The sequence below is a fragment of the Mastomys coucha genome, unplaced genomic scaffold (assembly GCF_008632895.1).
Source record: "Mastomys coucha isolate ucsf_1 unplaced genomic scaffold, UCSF_Mcou_1 pScaffold16, whole genome shotgun sequence".
Classification (NCBI taxonomy): domain Eukaryota; kingdom Metazoa; phylum Chordata; class Mammalia; order Rodentia; family Muridae; genus Mastomys; species Mastomys coucha.
The window spans coordinates 9,665,638-9,690,516 of record NW_022196898.1 but is presented as its reverse complement, the minus strand read 5'-3'; the positions used below and the strand labels follow the sequence as shown (position 1 = coordinate 9,690,516).

Here is a 24,879-nt window from a genome sequence, read left to right as displayed (position 1 = left end):
CACATTAAATTTTGATAACATAAATTTGTCATTTTTTTAAAAATAAGCCAAGTAAGATAGTGAATACTTGTAATCCTAACACACAGGAGAATCATGATTTCAGTGCCAAGCTGAGCTTCATAGAAACTTTAAAGTCCAGTGTAACAAATGGGCATCCTATCTTAAAAATAAATCATTAATAAAAATATACAAAACACATATTTAAAATTTACTTACTGCTTCTCTACAGGCCTATTTTGGAGACAGTATTTCACTCTATACCCCTGGCTGGTCTGGAACTCACAATGTCCACCAGGCTGGTTCCATCTGCCTCTGCCTCCAGAATGCTGTGGGGAAAGGCCTGTGCCATCTCACCCAGTGTACAAAGAGTAGATTGATGGAATTATCTTTTGTGAGGGAATGCCACTCAAGACAGTCAGTTCACCTCTCCTCTAAGATTAATTTAAAATACTCTGAATATTTGCATTTGTGTATGTGTGTGTGTGTGTGTGTGTGTGTGTGCAAAAATAAGTCTGCAGATTTTATTACATGATTACAGGTTTTCAAACTTAGCAATTTACAAAGGCATTTAGTTTTACTTAAGTAATATTTGTGCACTAGTGTTTTTGAAGGACTTCCTTTTAATAAATTATATTCTTGGGCTGTCACAATGGCTGAATGAATGGCACTAACTTTTGAGCCTGACAAGCATGGTAGTGTGCATATACTGTAGAGCACACTCACACACACACATACACACACACTCACACACACACATACACACACACACACATACACACATTTGAGAGCGTGTGTGTGTATATGTGTGTGTGTATATATGTGCATATGTATTCTTATTTTTCTTAATGGCATATTTAGCCAGCAAGTGGTGATGAAATACATTATCTTCTAAATAGCATTAGAAAACCTAATAATAAAAAAATCTACCTTGACCTGAAATTAATGCTGATTAGGAGACCACACTGCCTTTGTCTCCCACTCCTCACCCTGGCTTCTGACACTGACCTGCCCTCTGGGTGCCTTCAGATGAATCACCCTAGATTCCTGCCGGTTCAGGAAATGTTCTGCCCCAGTCTAAATCTCCCTCTGCAATGTGAGTCATATACAGTAGCAAGCGAGCAAGTTGCTCCAGTTGTTCGTGGGCAGGTCGGTTTGAAAGGTGTCCCAAAGGACACTCTCCACGGGGCGGCAGAGCACCTACTATCTTCTCGGCAGAACAAAAAGAAAAAATGCCAATCTGTATCACTTTACTAGAAAATCTATATTCCTGCTAACCTTAGTTTTGAGATTTACTCCTACTTAAGAGATGAGGAGCCTGATTCAACTCGAAGACAGTGTATCAAGTGAACAGCCAGCCGGCCACCACAATGAAAGGTAAATGAGGTTGCTTTATTTGTTTGTTTCTTGTTTGTTTGTTTTCCATTTTCTTAAAAGCAGTGTTTGAGATCATACAGCACTGTTTAAGAATGCGGTTGTGTGTCTCCTTAAACTAGAGTTTTGAGGAAAAGTTACAAATTGGAGTGAGGGCTGAATAAGACCCAGGTATCTCCTTGGAAACCAAGCCCACGGTGCTTCCTATTGTCCGGCACAAGCAGGCTGCGTCTGTCTCAAAAGGAAAAAGGCTGTCCGTATCATGACTGTTTGGTGAAAACACCGTTTTTGAAAAACCACATTTACCTCATTATGTGAGTAAAACAAGAAGCCTTTTATTATTGCTCCCCGAAACCCAAAACTTTTATGCGTATTATTTCAAAGGTGATGGAAAGAGAAGATACTTTTATGTCTCATTTTGATCAGAAAGAGTCACGGTTTTCTCATTCTACAGCAAAGCACAGGGCAATCCTCACGCTGAAGCCGTAAGCAGTCATGTTAAAACATGTCAGAAGCTCAGAGAAAACTGCCAAGCCACTCACAAACAGGCTAAGAGCAGCCCAGCTTGCTTCAGAGCAAACTCCTGGAGAACTGCTTACTAGAGGGTGGAAAGCAGAAAGCCAGCACGCAGGTGTTGCCTCTTCTACATAATGACTTTAAGTGACAGATGAGCATAGGGTAGAATAACTTTCTGGTTCATGATTTCAGATTTTACCTATGACAAAACTTTAGATACCCTTCTCGGTCTTCTCTCATGATGGGCATAGTAACCATTTCTTACGAAGTTTCCTTCCATAATTTAAATCTGAGCGTCCAATTTGCAAGTACTGGGAACATCAACAGTTTTAGCTTGATGCTGGTAAATCTATGGAAGCAGAGGCTAAGTTGCTGTTTCGTTCTTTGGCTCTTGCACTGTTAAGTGTCTCTGTCTCTGTGAAACTGGAGGATCCAGTTTAATCCTCTGATACCTTCGCAGGATCTCTGCAGGCCACTGCTGCGGACCCTTTGCTTTGCAGGTATTCTCAAGTTAGGAGAAGGGACCAAGGGCCAGTCTAATTACTGAGTTCCATATTTAAGGACGGACCGTGGATTATGTGGAGGGGTAGGCTATCACTAAGCCCTGAGGGCAAGGAGGTGTGTGACTTAGATGGTCCACTGAGAAAGATTACAGCTTTGTGGGTGTGGAAAATGAAAGCAAAATTAGAATAAATGTTCTTGTTTAGGTTGTGTCACCGAATGGTCAGCCTGCTTTGCTTTCTTTTTGGTATCTTATGGCTTCGCATTCAAGAAACAAACATTTCATACTATCTCTAAGGAAGCATCGTAGAACACAAGACACTAACATGACCATTTGCTCATTCTATGCACTTAAACAAACAAACAAACAAACAAAACTAGGGGAGAAAACATGAAAATCTCTCAAGGTTCAGAAAAGGGGAAGGAGGAATGCTGAAGAAGGGAGTGAGGTGAGAGCCCTGACAGGCTTCCAGGATCCTAGGGCACAGGCAGGGGCTGTAGTTTTAGTTTATGTTAGAAAAGTTGGGACTTAGCAAAATAACTAAGCATAATGGCTAACAGGTAAAACGAAGAGACTAGAGGAGATAGTCGCTGAGATTCTCTTGGACCATTAGATTCCCACAGACCAGATATGGAGGAATGGCTACCAAAGAACACCAGGTTCAGGCAAGCAGAGGCATCCCTTAGAGGAGACGAAGTTCTCTCCAGTTCTGTCCCTAGCATCTCTATGATGCTACCCAAATCTTGACATCTTTGTGTCTGAGATTCGTGCTTTCTAAGACAGGATGAACACTGTCACTGTCTGATCCCCTGACCATGGCTTTTTTACAATACAAACACTGGGACCTGGTGCACCTCTTAAAGTTGTGAACATCAGAGGCACAGGTAACAAGGAAAAGTGACATCCGACCAGGCTGTTCCTGGATGAAATGTGACATCTGTGTGCCGAGAGATGGTGGCTCAAGCTGCCAGTCTGAGGGCAGTAATTAAGGCCAAGCCTAATCTCAACCTGGCCGTGATTTCTAAATGTGCCACCTCTTTTCATGGCAAACAGAAGAACAGTTGAACATCTTTTCTTTATACAGTACTGAACCAGGGCATTTTACATTTTATTAACAGACTTTACTGGCCAAAGATGAAAATTTTATACCAAAGTAATTGAAGGAAGAACTCTGCAGCTATCTGCTAATTGTCACTTCTAACCCCGCCCTCTTTTTCCTTCTCTCCCTTTCTCCTCTACTTTGAATACTGACCCAACAAGGGATTTCCTCCTCCTCCTCTTCCTCTACCTCTCCTTTTCCAGCTACTTCTGCTGGCCCTGTGGTTTTTCTCTCAAATTCTAACCTATTGTCTTTAAACTTAGAGAGAGAGAGAGAGAGAGAGAGAGAGAGAGAGAGAGAGAGAGAGAGAGAGAGAGAGAGAAGACGAAAACAAAACAAACAATTAAGCTGTAGTTCATACAAGGCACCATCTTAAGCCCTCATTAGTGCTTCGTGTGTAGCAATTCCCTCCCTGGCAATAAGCAGAACATGCAGATACAGCACACCAGTGAGGAGTGCACTCTGAAAATGTTTTCTGCCTCGGTCAGCTTCTTTCACCCACAAATGTTTCAGTTGTGTCTAAACTCACTACTAGCTATTGCTGCTCTTCTTTGGGTTCTTCCTAAGAGCGTCTAGCTGTGTTAAATTCACTCTAAACTACATGACGATAATGCTTCCTAGGTGTCTCAAAGGAGGTACCAGATTACAGCCTCACCTGGACGGCAGTTCATCTGGACGCAGTGGCAGGCAAGGCGTAGAGAGCACAGGCTTCAGAATGACTGATAGCCAGATCTAAACTGTACCCCTCAAGAGCGGTATTAAGAGGAGTTTGTGGCCCTGTAGCGCCAACTGTGCAGGTCTGCTGACAGAACATCTATAAGCCTCCACTTCTGCAAGCGAAAGAATGGGAAGAAGAGTTCTTACAGCACCTAGCGGCGTCTCTTAGCATTCTTATGAAGGCTCTGTGCCATGCGATGCCTCATACAGTCCTATGAGAACTGCTGCACAGCTCTGACGGAGTGGTTGGGTAACCTACACCACTAAACTCATCTGTAATAAAGAACCTAGTGTCCTTTCGATACATTAAAGTATACGTAAAATACTTTAGAGGTCTGAGGCAAGTGAAAGCATAGGCCCACTTTGCTGAACCCTGTGTCTACTTTGGCTACTGTTCAGCTGAGACTGAGGCATAGGCTTCTAAGATGCTAGATAGAGGGTTTGTCTGAGGCCTGAAGAGACTCTGATCAAACAATCAAACTCTTTGGAGGGCATACCATGGAGCGAAACTCTGATTTTCAAATCTATGAGAACAGTAGCTGTCCTTTAATTAAATATCCTGTATTGAAAATGACTCTGGTAGCTCCCACAGCAAGGTCGGTATACCAGGGAACAACAGAAACTAAATAACTCAAGGTCTCTGTCCAATAGAGTCAAAGAACTAAAAATGTTCACAGGATAGCTGGCACATTCCTACAGATCACAGACAGTGCTAACCAAGTGAGTCATGCAGGGGACATCTGAGGAGGATGAGCTAAGAGCTGCCATTTTCTTTGGGGGTGGGTGACCTGCCCTTCCAAACCCACTCCTTCTCATAACTGACAGACTCAGAGATTGCCAAAAAGACAGAAAATGAACCATTTAAGGTAAGTTCACTCATACATTAAGAAAACTAGGCACACTAAGGAGACATCTCATCATTGGATACACTGCTGTACTTCAGGATTTACAAGAACATGTAATATCTTTGGGTAACTCCAGCTATAAGTCTGTTGTTGGTAAACTGGTTTTGTTTAAACTGTTACTGTTGAAACTAGCATTTTAAAGATATTGTAAAAATATTAAGCAAGATAATGTCAGAATTAATTGTCTTAAGTATTACTGACTTTAAGAACTGTGTTATTTTAAATCTGCTAGTAAGTTATCGCTCAGGTCTGTAAGTTGCTTGCTGAAACAACTGAAAAAAAGAATTGTAGTTGTATTTATTTTCAGTTTTATTTGTTCTATATGAAGTTGCAAGGATGAGGAGGAACAAGATTAGACAAGTAGTCAAACATCTAAACTACTGTGGTAAAACAAATGGCTAAATGAAGATCAAAGACCATGTAAAAGTAGACAACATGGGTGGTAGGGGCAAAGTGGTACACCAGTACCACCTCAGGGTATAACTATATCGAAGGATCACTGTGATTGTCTTCAACAAACTCAACAATAAACAGCTGCTAAACAGCGACATCCCAGACACATTCTCACCTAAAATGCTTGACCTACTCTATGGGTGTAAACAACAAAAATACCACCTAAGTAAAATTCAAAGCCAAACAAAAGTGCATGACCCTATCAACTCTATGCCTAGAGTCGCCAGTGTAATACTTCCAATTTTGCCACTATTTTTTCTCTTGAAGACCAGAAAAGGTATTTAGTAGGTACACCACAGTGGCCAAAGGCATGTTGGGGCACAGTGTTTCTGTCTCTCTGTTTGCATTCTGTTTACAGTCCTCATGAAACCACAAATCAGACAGCTACTAATTAATTAGCCAGCGTGTGCAGAAGTCATTTCAAGCATTCAAAATGGCAAGCATCTGAAGGAAACATGCCATGGTACATTGAACCTATTTTTTTTTTTTCTGGCTTTTGCTTCCCTTCCCTTCCCTTCCCTTTCTAAACTGAAAGAGACTCCCAAAAATTAAGTACCTCAGAATTTGTCCCACTATAACAAAGGCAAATATTTCTACCTCAAAGTTTTTCCCCATCCAGCTCTTATTAGAAAATAATGCCTATCCCACGTTGTCCCCCCCTCTCCTCTTCCATAAACAACTCAATTTCATGCTAACCAAGTCCTCCTCCCAAGGTACTAACAGGGTTATCCCACGTATTTAAACTCTGCCTGGTCCAAATGTACGTACGTACATACATACATACATACATACATACATCAAAATATGTTCCTACAACGTATGTATAAATGTATGTATTCACACAGAGAAACAAGGGGGGAAAAGGAAGTTAGGAGGAGTGTTAAGGACTCTATTTCCTTTTTTTTATTAGATACTTTCTTTATTTACATGGCATATGATTTCTCCTTTCCTAGTTTCCCCTCCAAAACAAACAAACAAAAAAAAACAACCAAACAACCAAACAACCAACCAATCAAACAAACAAACAAAAAACAAGAACAAACCCCTGTTGCCTCCCCCCTTCCCCTGCTCACCACCCTACCCTCTCCCACTTATTGGCCTTGGCATTCCCCTACACTAGGGCACAGAACCTTCACAGGGCCAAGGGCCTCTCCTCCCATTGATGACCGACTTTGCAATCCTCTACTATACACATGATGCCAGAACAATCAGTCCCACCATGTGTACTCCTTGGTTGGAGTTTTAGTCCCTGGGAGCTCTTAGGGTACTAGTTAGTTCATATTGTTGTTCGTCCTAACGGGCTGCAAACCCTTCAGCTCCTTCAGTCCTTTCTCTAACTCCTTCATCGGAGACCCTGTACTCAGTCCAATGGATGGCTGTGAGTCTGTACTTCTGTATTAGTCGGGTACGGTCAGAGCCTCTCAGGAGACAGCTATATCAGGCTGGAGTGTCCTTCCTTCAGTCTCTGCTTAAGGACTCTATTTTTACTAAAATGCTCAGTATAAAAAAATGTTCACATGAAATTTATGAATGAAAGGAGGTGGGGAAGATGGTCAGTTGGTACAGTACTTGATATTTTATCTGAGTTCAGATCCCCAGAACCTACACAGAAGGCCAGGCATGGTAGCATGCTTCAGTAATAGCAGAACTATGTAGACATAGACAGGTGGATCTACTTGAACACTCTGGCCAGACAGTCTAGCCAAATGCCAGCCTCCATGACAGAGCCTGTCAAAAATACTGAAGTAGAGGATAACTGATGAAGACACTGTTGACCTCTAACCTCCACCTATAGAACATTCATGTAAGATCAAGCCTGCATCCAAACATACATACTTAAACACTTCACATACAGTAAGCCGGAGAGACAGATTGACAGACAGACAGAGGACTTAGAGAAGGAATGGTGGGAAGTTTAAAGTGGCATGAGAAGGTGAGTTCACCAATCTCTCCCACCCCCACCTACTTCATAATGAAAAGCCCGAAGCGATTGTACCTATATAGGAATCAGGGATACAAAAACTAAATATGGATCACCTCATTGTAATACTGAAAAAATAACATTCTCAAGAAGGAGACTAGAAAGAAGCTTCTGCCATGAGCCCTCATACCAAGCTGGGGCTGCGCTGAGTGCAGAAGGAATGAAGTTCCAATGCCTGTGGGTACCACAGTGCAAGCAGTGCAAGCAGAGTCATCCTGCACAGGCGAAGGGAGATGGTGTGATGGAGGGCAGGCGCATGGCTCACCTAAACATGCTCCCACGACAACTACTTCATCTATAAAGAAAAGCTAATATATAAGAAAGACATACATAAGGAAAACTTCTGGTTCCCTCTCCCCAGTTAACATGATTCTAACTTTCAAAACTTCTTTAGTACCAAAGTGGTTGAATCATTTAAAAATAGCCTTTGGATCTATGAAAGATACCTTCTTATGGCCTAATCTAATATACCAGCACCAATAAAAAGGAGAGTTTAGAGATTCTGAAGATATACAAATTTCTAACCAATTATAATGCCATGACTAAGTTGTAAAATCCCCTATACTCTCAAAAAAAAAAAAAAAAGGCCAACCCAACATTTTACCAGCATATAAATTTCAATTAAAAGATAAAATGCCATCAAATTAGGGGAAATTGGTAAAAAGGAAGGGAAACCTGGGGATGGGTATCAGTCAATTGAGTTCCAGGTCCTGTGAGGATTAGGAGAAAATCAAAGGAGAGGAATGGAAAAGAGGTACCCTCTCCATGAAATTAGGTGTCCCAAACACAACCTACAGATGAGCTATATTGCTCTGTCCTGTCAAAATATAAGATTTAATGTCCATGCAATTTTATCTGTCAATAAATCATATGGTCTACTGCAGGGGACTTATGAGTGTCATTTAATCCAGTGTGGCAGCAGCTGCCCCTGCAGCCAAGGCCAGATCCCAACCCACTCAGCCCCTCTGGATTATGCTCCTTGCTCTTCAGCTGCTGACTGTGTTCTCTTAGTGTGCTGGGACTATTCCTTCTTGGAGAGGGCTCACTGCCCTCATTGACATTGCCTGGAGTGACCACCAGTGTACCACAGGTACCAAAAACCATTTGCATGGTGCACAAACAGGGAAGACTTCCAGAAGGGCAACAGATAGGCTAGACCTTGAATCATTAACCCACCTAGCAGACAAAAGAGAAGAGGAAGACCCAAGACAGAAGGCCTTGGTGGGGGGGGGGGTGCTTTAGAACAGCCAAAGGGCAGGTGGTCAGGGAAAGGTACAAGAGACATGGAGAACAGTGAACAGAGAAGCTCCTGATTCCAGCTGGGAGTTACTATGCTTATCTAATAACCAGAAGAATTATGTTTATTCAAATACCATCCATTTAATGGTGATTAATTAGAAGTACTATAAGTTGACAATACACTTAAGTAGGAATTACTTTGAGAGATGAATATACAACATGAAAGGAGTTACATGTTTTCCCTACATGTACCTGTGGGGATGGAGTATTTGGTTTCTGTGAGAGGAGAAAATTGAAAAAGGTTTGATGCTGACAAAAAGTATAATGTCTATGCAAGCTAAAGACTCCACTTTGGAACATTCAAACTGTTAATAAAAAGGCGGGGCACAAATAAAAATGTTCTCTTAGGTTGGGTACTGTTTCCAATCATATAAATAACATTAAGCTTAAATTTGGTGACTTAATTTCACTATAAGAAGAGACTTAGAACCAATGAAGTACCTTTCTTTCTGCCCCAGATCTTTAGCTGTGCTATTACATTAATTTTTGGAAATATTCATATTCATTCATTTATTATACCAATCCATTAAATTGGAAAGAATTCTTGGGTTAAATCCTTAAATTCCAAAATTGAAGAGAGATGCCAGAGGCTTTTGGCCTGATGCTTTTGTGTTTTTTTCTTTACCACTGCAATGTAGGCCTCCATCAGTATCCCTACGTGTCTGGTAGGCTTAGTGTACTTTCCAGCAAGAAAATACAAAAATGATTGTACTGCAATTCTTACAACTAAGAGATGTGACTCTCCTGAGACAAACTGCAAAGCAGATAATAAGAGACAAAGATAGATTCTGTCACTTGAGACCACCGCCACCAATACCAAGTCTAAAAATTGAGCAGCAACTGCACTTTAACAGGGATTCATCTTTCAGACCGTGACCAGATGGACAATAATGCAGCTTATGAAGCCCACAGCTGTAGTCCAGCAGGACACACTGCAGGCTCCTCCCACCCAGGAGGGAGGTTCCCTGGCTTGAATAATCAGCTCTCCACCCAGGCTAAGATCCAACCCAACAAGTTTGAGAGCAGATCTGGGCTGTGTGGACTACAGAGGTGAGTGCCCACAGCAGCAGTTCACAGTCCTGCTTAAGGAACGCCCTCTGGTCCCCAACGTGGAGAGCAGAGCCTCCAACACTGGCCCCTGTTCCACCACTTGTAAAGGACTAAGAGCAGGATGCCCATCTCTCCCATCATAAAAGCAGTTCAACAGTAAGGTCAGGATCCTAATCTTCACTAAAGGGCCACAGTAGAGGATTAGTCCTAAGTCCAGCTCCAATATAATAGGACTAAAGTCTTAGATGTGAACTTCAGAGACAACTGGGTGTGTACCAGCTATATAGTTTACAAAAGTCCCAAGGGCAATCCCCAACAGCACAAGGAAGGAAAAATCACCTCTTAGGTATGAAAAATATGATTTCTTACATCCATTTTTTTTTCTGGTGACTAAAGAACTGGGACCATTTTACAGCATTCTAAATGATAGTCACTAATGCAACAGACATTAGGAATCAGGATAGGGGAAAAATAAAACCATGTTTATGGTTTCAGTGTAGCCACATAAGGGTAAATGATAACTAGAGCAGACCTAGGGTTGTGCAATCAAGTCCCTGTAGGCTGAAGAGGCAATGCTTGGAGAGGAAGGTCTACCAGGGAGTGCCAGCACCTGTGGGCAGGAGCCTCTCCCATCAGAAATAGGTGGCTGAGGCCCAGTGTAACTGCTCTGCAGAAGCTCTTCTCAACTCTCGGGACAAGATCCCACCTGGATTCTAGGATGCCTCCTGATACATGTACCAGTGTTCATGCCAAGGAAAACTAGAACTCAGCTGGAAAGATTCGTGGTTCCTTCATGCATGTGGCAGGAAGACATAACCCTTCCTCTATCCATACCAACTTTCTAGCCTCTAAAATAAAACGAAGACTCAAAATTCCTCTTTGTTTTGATCCTACCACAGTGTAACAGCAAGAACTACGATCAGCTTTCATCAGACTTGACATGAATGCCAGCTATAACCAGTACTTGCTGTGTGAAGCAGGGCAAGCCAATGAGAATCTCCCAACTTATCGTTCTACAGGACTAGGAGGGTAAAATATTTAGGTCGTGGAACCATTCTAGACAAGTCAAAAGTCAAAGAGCAAAAAATATTGAGCATACATAAACCCTTTCCCTACACCCTCATTTGAAAATAGCCAACAGAAAAGCGCAGACAACTATCCAAGGCATGGTATCAGTGGGTGGCTGAAAGAGCAGGTCTCTAAGCACCAATGGGATCTAGCCCCAAACAGCTGAGAAATGTTCTCAACCTGATTCATTGAGCAGACACCACATTCTTCAGTGGTTTCATCAACCATCAGCTAGGGGAGCGGTAGGAGGTAGGGCAGGAATCCCACCCATGAACGAGTTCCTCTGGAACACAGCCCTGCACTCCACCTGAAGCAATCTCTATAAGGAGGGGTGAGTGCCAGGACATGCAGAGGCTGCAGGGCACGCCACAGTAAGCGCTCCTGGAGGCTGAGATGCAGATGGGGCAGAGTGGTAGTAGGTAGACAGGCTGGGACAGTGTGAGGAAGAGAGAGCTGCCAGTCACTCCCTGAAAGGTAGCTGAGGCTACAAAGTACCCAATGGTCACTGCTCAGACTAAAGGGCAGGAAATCATTTGCCCCTGTGCCACCCAGTCCATCTCTAAGGAAAACATTGTGTTTGTGATGTACAATGGAAGCCTACCATTGGCAAGTACATTGGCTTCTATGTAAAATGGTACCTGGTCTTCACTTCTGTGTTTGAGAGAATGGAAGCTGAAAAAGCACAAAGCTGAAAGTTGGTCAAATCTTTGTTCTCTGCATTTTATCACGGTATCACCATCCATAGCTAGAAGACAGGACAAGTTACTTGGATTTTTTTTTTTTTTTTTGGTGTTGTTGTTTGCTTTCTTTTACTCACACTGGGAAAGTATAATTTTACAATGACAAGCATTAAATGGTATGCTTAACAAACTCTTCCATTAGTCATAAAAGCAGTTCAATAATACAGGCTGCTTTTATACCCACCTCCACCTCCAGCCTCACTTTCTCCTTCCCATAACAGTCACGGTTAAAGTAAAGAACTGTCTGCAGCTGCTTCTTCACCATGCCGGTATTACTCAGCCCCAGGTCATGAGGCGTCTGCCCCATTAGCCTCCTCTACCACGATTACAGCATACATGAACAGGACTCCATCCCAAGCCCTGGGTCGCCATTTGTCGTTTGACTTCCCTATGGCTAAGTCCATCAATGCCCTCCTTTCTTGGTCTACGTGACATCTCGGTCTTCTGCTAAGTCCAGTGCCTCTGGTATACAAGTTTGAACTCATCCCTGTGCACTCCACTGCCGTGGGAGCTGCTCCTCAAGAGCAGGTCAGCCCTCTGATGTTCTCCACTCTTTGTGCAGCTACAATGATGCTGATGAAATGTCGCTGGACAAATCTTTCTATATTTCTTAATTGTATGTTGTTCTTTTTTCAGGAATGTATAAAACTTCTCCACACACTCTGAATACAAATATTCCATAGGAGCCGGGAAGCAGAAATGTCCTAGAGTCCTCTCATTTCTAGGCCCACTGGCTAACTCCTCATTAGCTTTCTTACTGCTACTGATAGGCCTGAGAAAAGTGAATCAGGAAAAGGAAGACTGGGAATAGAAACAGCTAAATTAAAAAAGATTTGTATCTCTCAAATTTGCTAAAATAGTTTTCCACTTCAGGGAACAGTAATACGGTAATTAAAAGTGGGATTTTTGTCTATTGCCTTACATTCAAAAAAAAAAAAAAAAAGGCTTGAACTCAAAGAAAAAATTAAATCCCTACTTATCTATATTTTAGTAATAAAATAACTTTCTTCTAAAGCCTGCTGAATCCCAGATATTAGAAGGATTCAAAAGGAGGAATAGGAGCAGACAGTTGTCTACTTTCTCCAAAGAGCTGGTTTTGGAGGGAATGGAAGGAATCCTTAAATCTGAGGGAAAAAAACAAACAAACGGTATTTCTTCTCTCCCCTGCCACACTCCACACTTAACTCTATGTGACACTGTGGAGAGGAAAGGCCCAAGCCACAGACAAGTCTCCCCTCCCACACAAGCTGAGACTCCCTTATCCCTACAGTGCTCTTGTCCTGCTAGCTCAGCAAGCACTGGCGGGAATGGCAGCACTTGGAGGCTCTCGGCAGCTGCCTGCATGGGAGCATCACCAGTGAGGGTCATCAAAGTCTCACATGGTTTCAGTTCATAGGAAACAATGTGACTTCCCTTCAGCAATCTGCTTATATGCAGATTTTCCTTTAACTTCACACTCTCCAAAACAGTCCTCACGGTACCCTCTCTATTTTGTCAGTTTCTAAGACAAGGCTAGGAACTCAAGATCCACCTGGTGATACAGGAGGAGCCAGGATATATTTTCAAAACATGTAATACTACATAGCACGTGCTTTCTGCTAATCTTTTCTCAAAGCATCTGAAGGCTGGACAAGCAATTTACACAAACATACTACACACCAAGCACTAAACCCAGTTAAATAATGCTCTTTCAGTCTAATGTTGAGATTAAAAGGAATATAGTCTTTACAAAGCAAAACAAATAAAACAAATCTTCAAATGATATTAAATCCGTAATGGAAATCTAATTATGAAGAAGATATATAAATTCATGTGAATTTGAATCTTGATCAAGATTTGACAGACATGTCAGTACAATTCTATAAAGGTCATGTGGACTGATTAAGTCACATGACTGATCAGTTTACACCCAAAGATCACAGGGTGCTAAAATGCATCACAATTTATCTATGCATGAGCTGGAGAGAAGACTCAACAATTAAAAGCACTGGGTGCTCTTCCAGAGAACCCAAGTTTGATTTCCAGCACCCACATGGCAGTTCCCAGCCATCTGTAGTTCAGATCCTTCAACTTTTTCAAGTCTCCGTGAACATAATGTATAGATATACAATCAGGCATAAAGTAATAAATAAATCTTCTTTTAAATTTTATTTCAAAAATTCCTATACATATCAGTGTTAGATCTTTTAGAAATAACCATCTACAATTATATATTAGTCTCATCATACATACATTTATTATGTGGTCGGTTTTTTTTAAAGGGATGTGATGTACAAATAAAGTTTAGACACATAAGCCAAGACTTCAATCTGTTAGAATTGTGTAACAGATTACTTTACATAGTCCTTTGTCTCTTCCTATGAGAATGTCACTGACATTACTGTTTCAGAGATGTGAATCCCTAAGTAATGATGTTAGCTAACTTTCCGAAAGTCCCACAGTGGCATCCAGATGATACCACGCAGACATGGTCATATTCATGGCAAACTGAAAAATGGTATAAAAATAGGTTACCCTTCTGTGGCAAAGGTGTTCAAATCCACACTATTGTTTTCCTAATCAAGAATGTGACAATGTTTTGTCTGTTGGTTTACTGTTTTTACTGAAAGAATATTATACATACAAGTTCTTACCAACATTTCCCTGTTTCATTTTTTTTCTCTCTAGAAATCAAATCAGGAATAACCTTTGCTGAATCCGTGCCTCAACGGTTTCCGAGTGTTTCTTGACATGCATCTTGACTTACCATACATCACAATTAGAGAATGGGGCTCAACTTGACACTTGCAAAATTACCAGGTAAGCCAGCAAAAAAGGCACAAAGGAGCTGAAATTTAACATGGCTTACTCGAGCTAAGTGGTAGTAGTTTAGAACCAACTAAACCCTACTGAAAACCATCTCTCATTCTATGTACAAGAGCAGCTGTGCAGTGTAGACAGCATCATGAAGATAAACCTTGCTATAACTGATTTAAAACTTTAGTTAATCTCAACACCATCTTTAAAATGGAGAAAGATTAACTAAATATTTTAGAAAGATTTGTAAAGCCCCAAATAAAGTACATATTACATTCCACATTTAATAGTCTCCACCAAGGTTCACTGAGGCTCCTCAGGAGGCCAAAAGCAACATCTACCTGTTAGACTAGATAACTAATTAGAAAACGATCCTACAAGGGCCATTGTACCATGGACTGACACCCTATAATTTATACAACTTTATTATTTCACTCCATCTGGTAGGTAGGGCAGTGACATATGTTGAGACTTTAATATTTTGTGTCAGAGGGACACACCCCAATGAACAATAGAGTAGATTCACCCAAGGCAAAGGTGCCGAGATCCTGCACCTCAGCCTCAATCACTCCCAGTCAAAATGCATACAAGAGAGATTCTAAATGGACACATTACACATAGACAACTGTGAGGAAAAGTCTGTCTGGACTGGGCAACATGGGATGTGGCCATCGAGAAATATGAACATAAACAGTGCAATAGAGAATTTGTAGTTTACTACATTTTAATACTATGCTAGATTTTAATCTAAAAGTCACACAGAGTGTGCTATCTGGTACACACACACACACACACACACACACACACACTCCCAAGACATCATGGTTTTTCTAACACACACAGAGACACACAAAGAGACACACACACCACACTCACACACTCTCTCACACACAGATACACACAGACACACACACACACATTCTCTCTTTCTCTCTCATACACAAATTCTCTCTCTTACACACATACATACATATAATCTCTCACACGAACACTACATACAGACACACACACCACACACATACACAAATCCACACACATTCTCTCTCTCACACACACATACACACATTCTCTCTCTTACACCCATACACTCTCTCACTTACACACACTTACACACAGAGAGACACACAGGCACACACACGAAACAAAACAACTCAGGGGACTAGATTCCTTACTTGTAATTCCACGTTTAAAGTTGACGAAGAAGGATCTGGGGTGACAAATTGTGGGAGGGTCTAGCAACGGGGTCCTTCCTCATTGTTCCTCTTAATCATCAGTCTACACTAAGTCCTGTCATAAGCAGGGACTGCCATCCTTGTGCACACAGAAGACAGGCTTTCTACTTTAAAAGCAATTTCAAGTTTTTCTCAATGAACTACCAAGCCATGAAGAGATCCCTAAATGGGCCACTTTCTTTACTAGAAGAACAACATACTTAAAGAGAGTGCGATAAAGCCTTTCTCATTTAATGACTCATGTTCCTAAGAAGGAACGATGAAGATGCAAACCTACCCACTTGGGGATAAACTGGAGGACCATGGAGAAGGCATGACAGGAGCAGCTGACAGGGAAGAACACGAGGCTGACTTACATCAACAACAAGCAAGCCACACCAACACTTGCCACATTAAGCTCTGGAGCCGGTCAGTGCAGGACACCGGTGGTTTATCCTGCTCCCTGGAAACATGGTTGTCTACCACTAACTTTGCAAAACTGCCCAGAGGAGGCCTTAAGTTGTCTGAGTTCTGTTATAAATCTGAAATTTGGGAGTGAAGGAATAGCCAGGGCTAGGCTGATCCCATGGCACTGGAGAGGCCTGTACTCCAAAATGCTAATCCCGATCATGAGGCAAATACTGTAGGAAAACACAACAGCAAGCAGATATAGACTGTCAAAGCCACAAACAGGCCGAGAACTACTGTGAAGTGAAGTTACTTATGCTGGAGGGGTTTTAATGTTTTTATTCTGCTTTGTTTTTTGGTTGTTTGATTTGCCTATTTAGTCTTGTTGGGGGTTTTTTGTTGGTTTTTATTTTTAAATAAGACAAGGCTCATTCACAGACTTCTGATATCCTGATTGAAGATGACCTTTAATATTAACTACAATTACTAGGTATATTATCATTTAATAAGAGTGTTTGCCTATATAATTAAGCCTTGGAGGAGGAGAAGGATGATGATGATGATAATAATAATAATAATAATAATAATAATAATAATAATAATAATAATCGAAAGACACAAATCTACCAGGAACACTGGGATAGGATGTGTTCTTCTAGGTCACAATGGGTATCCACAGATCCAGGCTGCTAACACTAACTGCTAAAATACCTCATCCCCAGGAGGATAAAGCTACTGAATTCTATTCATGTTGCAATGGCTTTGAAAATCAACTCCTATCTGATTGCTACAACACACAGCCATCATTTCCGGCGATGACATCGCTGTTCCTTTTTAAGGTTTGCCCCTCAGCGGAGCACTTTTACCATGATTAAACCTTACTTGGCTGGCTGTATTTCCCTAAGAGTACTATCCGCAGCAAGATAGTGCCAGCTAATAGCTTAATTGGATAAATCCATACAAGTAGATATCTAAACCTCACCAAAGCTGGACTTCTTACCCTTTGAAGGGCTTCGAATGTCGATCTGGATCTTCTGAGACCAAAGAGGCCAAGACTGCAGTCATTTTGATTTATTAAATCAAAGTAGGCTTCCATGATATGTTCAGGACAACATTTCAAGCTGGAAAGCTGGAGACAGCAGCTGAATCAGGCCTTTTTAACTTGTAAAGCTTAATAATACCAGCAGTCTCACAACAGACTAGCTAGCATAGGTATAAATTACTAACCTGTATAAGGATATTTAGGCCAGAAAAACCAGTTTTTTAAAAACACAGCAAGGAATGCAAGGGGGAAAATTATCAGAAATGGAAAGACATCCTGAGGAAGCCATGCTCTGACTTGAGGTAGTGATTTAAGAACCTGCTGTTAGATTATAATCATCAGCACTGCCTCTCTTATTTTACTACTTCAAGGAAAGAAAACAATATATAATAAACATCCACGTAGGCAAACAGGAGCTGAATTCACACTGTCCCTTAAACAAAAATCATTCCAAAGCATAGATAGAGTGAAGTTCTTATGAACTAGTGGGAATTAATGAATCGGAAATGATCTTCTTTACATCCTTACATCTGAAACAAGAGTTTGTACACTATGAGAGCTTATGTTGTCTACAAAAACAGATGACAAAATGTGCTTGGCCAACAGCTGAGAGCGTTACTGAGGAAATGGCTTCAGGACAAACTGTAGAGTGAGGAAGCTTCCAGAGCATCCACTGCCTGTGCCGGGAGGAAGGCCAGGAGGAGAGGGAGAGCTGGGGGAGGCTGTTCAGCCCAAAGCTCAGTGGGCAGCAGGTCTGTCAGCCCCAGAGACTCTACTGGAACGCACTTTCCCACGCAGCTCACCTCCCCGCTGGAGAGTGACATCAGGAAGAGTGGCGATGGGCCAAGGCGCAGGCTAGAGCTGTGGATCCCTCATGTAACCACCATGTCTCCCACGGGACATGAGAGACCTTTCATAGCTGGTGCAAAGACCAAATGCCCACATGCCAACTCCTCAGTTAAATAAGAGTGACATAATGTTATCTTTAATCATGGACACCAAAAATTTTAAAAAAAAAGCAAAGCAACTTTGCAAATTTATAAGAAGAACAGTGGGTATAATCTAATCCTGCAAATAACAACAAAAATGTTAGCCTGCACATATTTTTACACAATTTAGTTTGTTTAGTAATACACTTGAACACAAACGGAAATGTAAAATCAGGTTTCTTTTACCATCTTACAGAGACTTCCATGTCTTTGGAATTGGACAAATACTTTACTGAAAACTGTACCTGACAGCATATAGTCTGTGTAGATGGTTATAATCCCCAAGCAGATGTCCTACAGTATGACATACCTCCTCACAGCGTTTGTGTTAGGATGAACCTAAAGGAATCCACAAGTTAAATCTAGCTCTGCTTGAGACTTTTGTCACTTTAGAAGAGAGCTGACCTTTTCTTTTCTGAATAAACAAACCAAAAAAAAAAAAAAATGACATTTTCCTAACAATGGTACCTACATAATCCTCAGGAAACAGGAAGAGAATCTGGTGGTTTACTGGTTTACTTTGTAGTTTTCTGTGACTGTAGAGTTTCAAACATAGGTAGTGGTAAAGGGATGGACTGTGTCAAATGATACACTGATCTAACCTCCATGCTCTATTTTTATTGTCTTGGTAAAGGACACTTCAATTTTTCTGTCCCGGGTATTGCTGAGTCTCTGTGTACCAATATGCAATATTGAACTAAACACCAGGGTTTATACGGATATCGTATATTCATTTTTCAATAGGCTGTCACAGAAACTCAAAGAACCTTGAAATGTGGGGAAGGGGAATCCACCATTTATTGGCCACTGAAAAAAATTAACCAGCAGGTACTTCTTTAAATCTCAGCAGCAGGGGCTGGAGAGATGGACTGGCAGTTAAGAGCACGTCAGACTCATCTTGGGTACTGAGTTGACAAGTGAGCTCCAAGTCAGGAGGTCACAACTGCCTCAGTTCTAGGGGGTCAGAGGCCTTCTTCTGATCTCTGGGAGCACCGTATAGGGCAGTATACACTTACAGAGACTGAGATATGCACTTGAATAAATCTCTGAGACAGTCTGTACACCCCTTCAGAAGGACTCAGTGCTAAGGGAGGTGGCTGTCCTAACGAGAATGTTTCCGCTTTGCAGGAAATGAACTGTACAGCCAAGCGAGTCACACTGTCAACAGCACAAACGAGGGCCCCTGGAAGAATTCCACCCTTCACAACGGATTTGACACCATCATCCTACCGGTGCTTTACCTAGTTATCTTTGTGGCAAGCATCCTGCTGAACGGTCTGGCCGTGTGGATCTTCTTCCACATTCGGAATAAAACCAGCTTCATATTTTACCTCAAAAATATAGTGGTAGCTGACCTCATAATGACCCTGACCTTCCCATTCCGAATAGTCCGTGATGCGGGATTCGGACCTTGGTACTTCGAGTTTATCCTCTGCAGGTACACCTCAGTTTTGTTCTATGCAAACATGTATACGTCTATTGTGTTTCTTGGGCTGATCAGTGTCGATCGCTACCTGAAGGTGGTAAAGCCTTTCGGCGACTCTCGCATGTACAGCATAACCTTCACCAAAGTTTTATCAGTTTGTGTTTGGGTGATCATGGCTGTTCTGTCCTTGCCAAACATCATACTGACGAATGTTCCACCAACTAAGGAAAACATTCATGACTGCATGAAACTTAAAAGTCCATTGGGAGCCAAGTGGGATACGGCTGTCACCTACGTGGACAGCTGTTTGTTCGTGGTCGTGCTGGTGATTCTGATTGGGTGCTACATAGCCATCTCCAGATACATCCACAAATCCAGCAGGCAGTTCATAAGCCAATCGAGCCGGAAGCGAAAGCACAACCAGAGTATCCGCGTGGTGGTGGCTGTGTTTTTCACTTGCTTCCTCCCATATCATCTGTGCAGAATCCCCTTTACTTTCGGTCACTTAGACAGGCTTCTAGATGAATCAGCCCATAAAATTCTCTACTACTGCAAAGAAATGACACTTTTCCTGTCTGCATGCAATGTGTGCCTGGATCCGATAATTTATTTTTTCATGTGCAAGTCATTTTCAAGAAGGCTATTCAAGAAATCAAACATAAGAACTAGGAGCGAAAGCATCAGATCCTTGCAAAGTGTCCGAAGATCCGAAGTGCGCATCTATTATGACTACACCGATGTGTAGGGACTAGAGGCTGGGGGGCCTTTTTCTATTGCAATCAGTATGTAAAACCATGTAAATAAATGTTTCTTTTTATTATCCTGGCTGAAGCCCATCAACAATACAGATTTTTATTTAAGTATAGAAATGGCAAGATATTGGGGCATAACTTGGAGCAAAGAAAACAGACAGGAAACAAAATTGTGGGGTCTATTGGAGCCTGCCGAGGTCAAGGAGCAGACTGGGAAGTAGCAGGTGAATGCCTGCACCCTTCTCCTGGAGCTCACTCACCGCTGCTACAAAGTCACTTCTCACTCACTGCTGCTACAAAGTCACTTCTCACCCACCGCTGCTACAAAGTCACTTCTGTAGAGAATTCATAGTAGAGAGAATTGTTGAGGTTGAATATTTGAAAGATAATTAAGAGGCCTATGAATCCTAGCTACCTAGCACCCTTTGGCCACTTCCCCTCTGTGCGCTTATCAATGTATCAGGCACAGGTGTAGTCAGTACAGTGGGAGCAATGCTGAAGCGAAGTGCACCCATGTTTTCACAGTACACACTCATAATGTCACCACCAACTAACTCATTCTTTTTTTTTTTTTTTTTGGTTTGCCAAATTCCTTTATTGTGCAATCTTTAACATTTTGGCATATTGATTTTCTACATGGTTCTAGTGCCGAAAATCTACTATACAAAAATAAAGGGATTTGATGCTTACCTAAGCTACACAAGTTCACAATCTAACACTGTAACACACAACACAGTGTCTATTAAGCCAGTACAATCATTTGGTTAGAGCTCTAGATACAAGAGAAATGAACATTGATGATAAATTTAACCAATGATGGTTTTGATCCTAAATAAAACCCCACTGTATCTGATGTAGCTTACATCTTCACGAAAATATTAGGATATTTTAACTGTGAAGAATACAGGAAAATTATTTTAAGAATAATAAAAGCTTTAGAAACAATTAGAATCTCTTATTTGATGTGGGACAATCATTTAAACTGAACAATTACAGTATTCCTCTTCCTTTAGCTTCTAGAAAAGGACTAAATGAGAATAAAATTCTCTTAATTGCTCTTGGACTATACATTTTAACAGACTGTAAAAGACTTGGTATTTTCATAAAGAATATGCATGTCACGAATTCTCTTATGTTTCATGAACATAAACACAAACATAATCTGCCCCTCCCCATCTTCCTTAATAAAGTATTCCCTCATATTAGCAACTTGTCAGGGAGCCAGGTCAGTAGCAGCGGTGGGAAGGTCACATCACACAGGTAAGTTTGATCTCAGACTGCCCAAGGACCACAAGCACAGCAGCACTCTGCTTAGAAAGCAAGGCTCTTTACCCCCACCCCCATCAGTGAGGGCAGACACAGAGGAGAGGGGAGCGTATCCTTTCCAATGTTGTAGACACACAGGCCAAAAATGCTGACAGCAAATCAATGAGGCTTAGTAGGCCACAACTACTTAGTCAAGGCATGTATTTAAAAAAAGGGATTTGGTGCCTGCTTTAGAAGCTGTGTATCTTCACTTAAGACATACATCATTTACAGTGCAAAGTCACATTCTATGCCTTTAAATAGCAGCAGCTTTAACAAACATCATTTTCTCTCTGGTTGCATCTCATCAGAGCTAAAAATACCACTTATTGACATATTTACCTCCAACTGCATGATAAAACACTTGAACATAGCAAAAATATTGATTATTAATGTAAACTCTGCCCAGATGGTGACTCTCACTTGATAGTAACTAACTCATTCTAAATAAGCTATTTTAGAGAAAGAAGTAGAATTGGATATTATAAAAGTTTCTGCTATAACATACAATTAATATTGGCCAGTATATCATCCTCAATGATAGTTTTATGATATATTTAGATGCTCATGTGATAAAAGTAGAGAAGAAAATATGGAGGCCTAGCTAACAAGTACATTTCAGTTTATCAAATAGTCATTAGTTACTTGTTTTAACAAAGTTACATATTAATAAAATATTCTTCCCAGTAATATATGCCCAACAAGAATACCAATAGTTTAACTATGCAACTGTAAAGTGAAAGATGGTCACTAAGTTAAATCAAAAAGTCCAACGGTGGTCATTTAAATATTGGGCTCTTTTTCTCTTTGCGAATATTCTCTTTGAATGACTTTATCAAAGTCGTATTGGTACTGACTGCCACAGGGTCACATCTGATTTTGTATTTAAAAAAAAATGTATTGCATTTATTTATTTTGTGTGGGGAATATAGGATTTATGAGTACTACAGTACTCACGTGAAGGTCAAAGGGCCACTTGCTAGAGTTGGTTTTCTCCTCCCAAACTGTGGAGTTTAGGACTTATTATCTCAGGTCCTCAGGCTTGGAAACACGCGCTTTTACGAGCTGAGCCATCACGCCTGCCCCTGTTCTATTTTCAACACTGTACTGTAAGCTGCAGAAAACCTTAACAGGAAGAGTTAAGATATGCTTGCTGATTAAAAGACACCGTATGGCAAGAAAGAGGGTTTAGTGAGTAAAAGAACCTGAAATCCAGATGAAGCTGGGCATGGGAACATGCCCCTGTAATCTCCACTCTCCTAGGGCAAGACAGGTGACAGAGACAGGAGAATCCCCGGAGACTACAGCCCAGCCAGCTGGGCATATACAGCAGTGAATGAGAAGGGCAAATGCTCAAGGTTGCTCTCTGACCCTCATGTGCATGCCTGCATTTACATAAGCACATGTGCATGCGTACATACATACATACATACATATATACATACATACACACATACAAAAATTATTAAAAGCAGGCACTATAGCAAACAGATAAAACAAATGCATATAACTGACTATTGTACTTGAGTTACATTGTAGCAAACTGCACCAATTCTGAGGCTTGAGCACAGCAGCCCAATGACTCCCATCATTAGACACAGAAGCAGTGTAAAGGCCCAGCCCACTGAGGAAACACACCGATCTCAGCAGAGGGCTTTGTACCAAAGGAGGTAAAAGATCTGATAACTTTTATCAAAATATTACTCTCTCAAGATTTCAGCTCCCTAAATGAAATGACTCTTCAAGCAAGTTAATTTTATAGACCAGTTTAACCCCAGCACCCAATGTGTGATACTAAGTAGGTCAACACAGGTATGCTTTAGATCAGGTGCTGAGAGCAGATGGAAGACTAAGGCCTCCCGCTGCTTTCTGCAGAATGAGCAGGATGAGGCTCAGCTACCTCAGCATGAAGGAAGAACAATATGGCTGTCGGGAAGTTCTTCAGTCCAGCCTCTCCTCTCTCACTCTGTTTCTCTCTACCACAGTACAGTGCCTAGTCAGAGCACTCAGGAACAACATTATAAGTTTCAGTATTGGTGGACATTATTAAATGTCCTCTAGATCCTCAGGACCAGAAATGACTTCTTTCCTGCATCTGCTGGCTCTCTACAGCACTGCAACCCACCAGGTTTTCTAGCCCAGGCTTCAGTTCAATTGTGATTCAGGCTTCAACTCTAAGCCTTTTAAAAATATGTTAAATTTCATTTACTATCTCTAAATTGGCTACCCCTGTGGTTACTGGGCATATTTAATGTGAGGTCCGTCTTATTTCTTGGAAATGGTATTGTTAAATCAATGGCATAACTCCACAAACATTGACTTATGAAAGAGTGATCAGAATCATCCTCATTTAAAGAAGTCATATTATAAAATCTATCTAAATTGCAGCTATTTTGCATCCATACATCAAAATGACCAACACTGAACAACTTATAGAACAGTAATAGCAGGACCAGTGATATAATTTACAACACTAGAGGTACGTAGAGAGCAGCACACAATAGTCTATTCAAAGTGAAGAAATTATGAATTCTGTTTGATGGCTTTCTAAAACGGTAGTTCTAAAGTAACCTCAAATAGTACATAGAATATTACTTGGGGCTTTTGAGTTACATGGATTGTGAAATCTTTATTTGAAATTGTTGGGAACAGATAGATTTCAGATTTCAGGTGCTGGGTATGGGAATAGTTGTACATAGATGACAGGAGAGCTACAGGATTTTCTAAATTAGAATCACAAATTCATTTTGCTTCATGAGCAGCCTCCCATGCATCCCAGGAATACTACGGTACTATGATCAGTGTACTGCGCTTCAGCCCTGCGACAGCCAATCGATCACATGGTGGCATTTGTGCTCTCATGGGTGATTTTAGAGTCTTCAGATTTCTTATTCTGGATTAGGAATGGATACCAGCCAAGTGTGTAGGTAAAATTTTATAATACAGGAATAAATACCATATTCATTCTTTCTTAGACAAGTTTAAAATTAAATTTTAGTATTATTTTTTTAAAAAATGATATTTGAAGAAACTGACATCACATACTAACAGTTCAAGTGATTAAACCACTTTATAACTTCTTAATTCTCATTATAAACACTATGCCAGTATTTCTTTCTCAGGTAAAGCTTCAAGGACACAGTGCCTAGGAAAACACATTAAATTAGATAAAATACTCAAGATAGAATATATGTGTGTATGTGTGTGTGTGTGTGTGTGAGAGAGAGAGAGAGAGAGAGGAAAGAGAGA

At 41.0% G+C, this 24,879-nt stretch overlaps 2 protein-coding genes and 1 long non-coding RNA gene across 10 annotated transcripts in view; 1 reads left to right on the top strand and 2 right to left on the bottom strand.

The window, feature by feature from the left end:
• LOC116092929 overlaps nt 1-19,610 on the bottom strand; it is a 45,815-nt gene extending 26,205 nt beyond the window's left edge. Inside the window, exon 1 of the long non-coding RNA XR_004119562.1 lies at nt 19,389-19,610. This is a non-coding gene — a long non-coding RNA (uncharacterized LOC116092929). The remainder of the gene's footprint in view (nt 1-19,388) is intronic.
• Med12l (mediator complex subunit 12L) overlaps nt 1-24,879 on the bottom strand; it is a 329,972-nt gene that overhangs the window by 118,508 nt on the left and 186,585 nt on the right. The gene's annotated exons all lie outside the window — the stretch shown is intronic.
• Gpr87 (G protein-coupled receptor 87) lies at nt 1,089-20,409 on the top strand. Of its 2 annotated transcripts, XM_031373917.1 has the most exons (4): nt 1,089-1,374; nt 1,494-1,685; nt 14,369-14,500; nt 19,276-20,409. In XM_031373917.1, exons 3-4 carry the CDS (start codon nt 14,467-14,469, stop codon nt 20,316-20,318), a joined length of 1,077 nt encoding a protein of 358 aa, XP_031229777.1. In that variant the 5' UTR covers nt 1,089-1,374; nt 1,494-1,685; nt 14,369-14,466; the 3' UTR covers nt 20,319-20,409. The 2 variants fall into 2 exon arrangements, with proteins under 2 accessions (XP_031229777.1, XP_031229776.1); XM_031373916.1 differs by lacking the exon at nt 1,494-1,685.

What these genes read in the sequence shown, in the direction of transcription:
- Gpr87 (XM_031373916.1), top strand. Translation starts at nt 14,467, where the DNA reads ATGGGGCTCAACTTGACACTTGCAAAATTACCAG. An exon ending in GACACTTGCAAAATTACCAG is followed by an intron (nt 14,501 to 19,275) that starts GTAAGCCAGCAA and finishes TCCGCTTTGCAG; the next exon opens with GAAATGAACTGTACAGCCAA.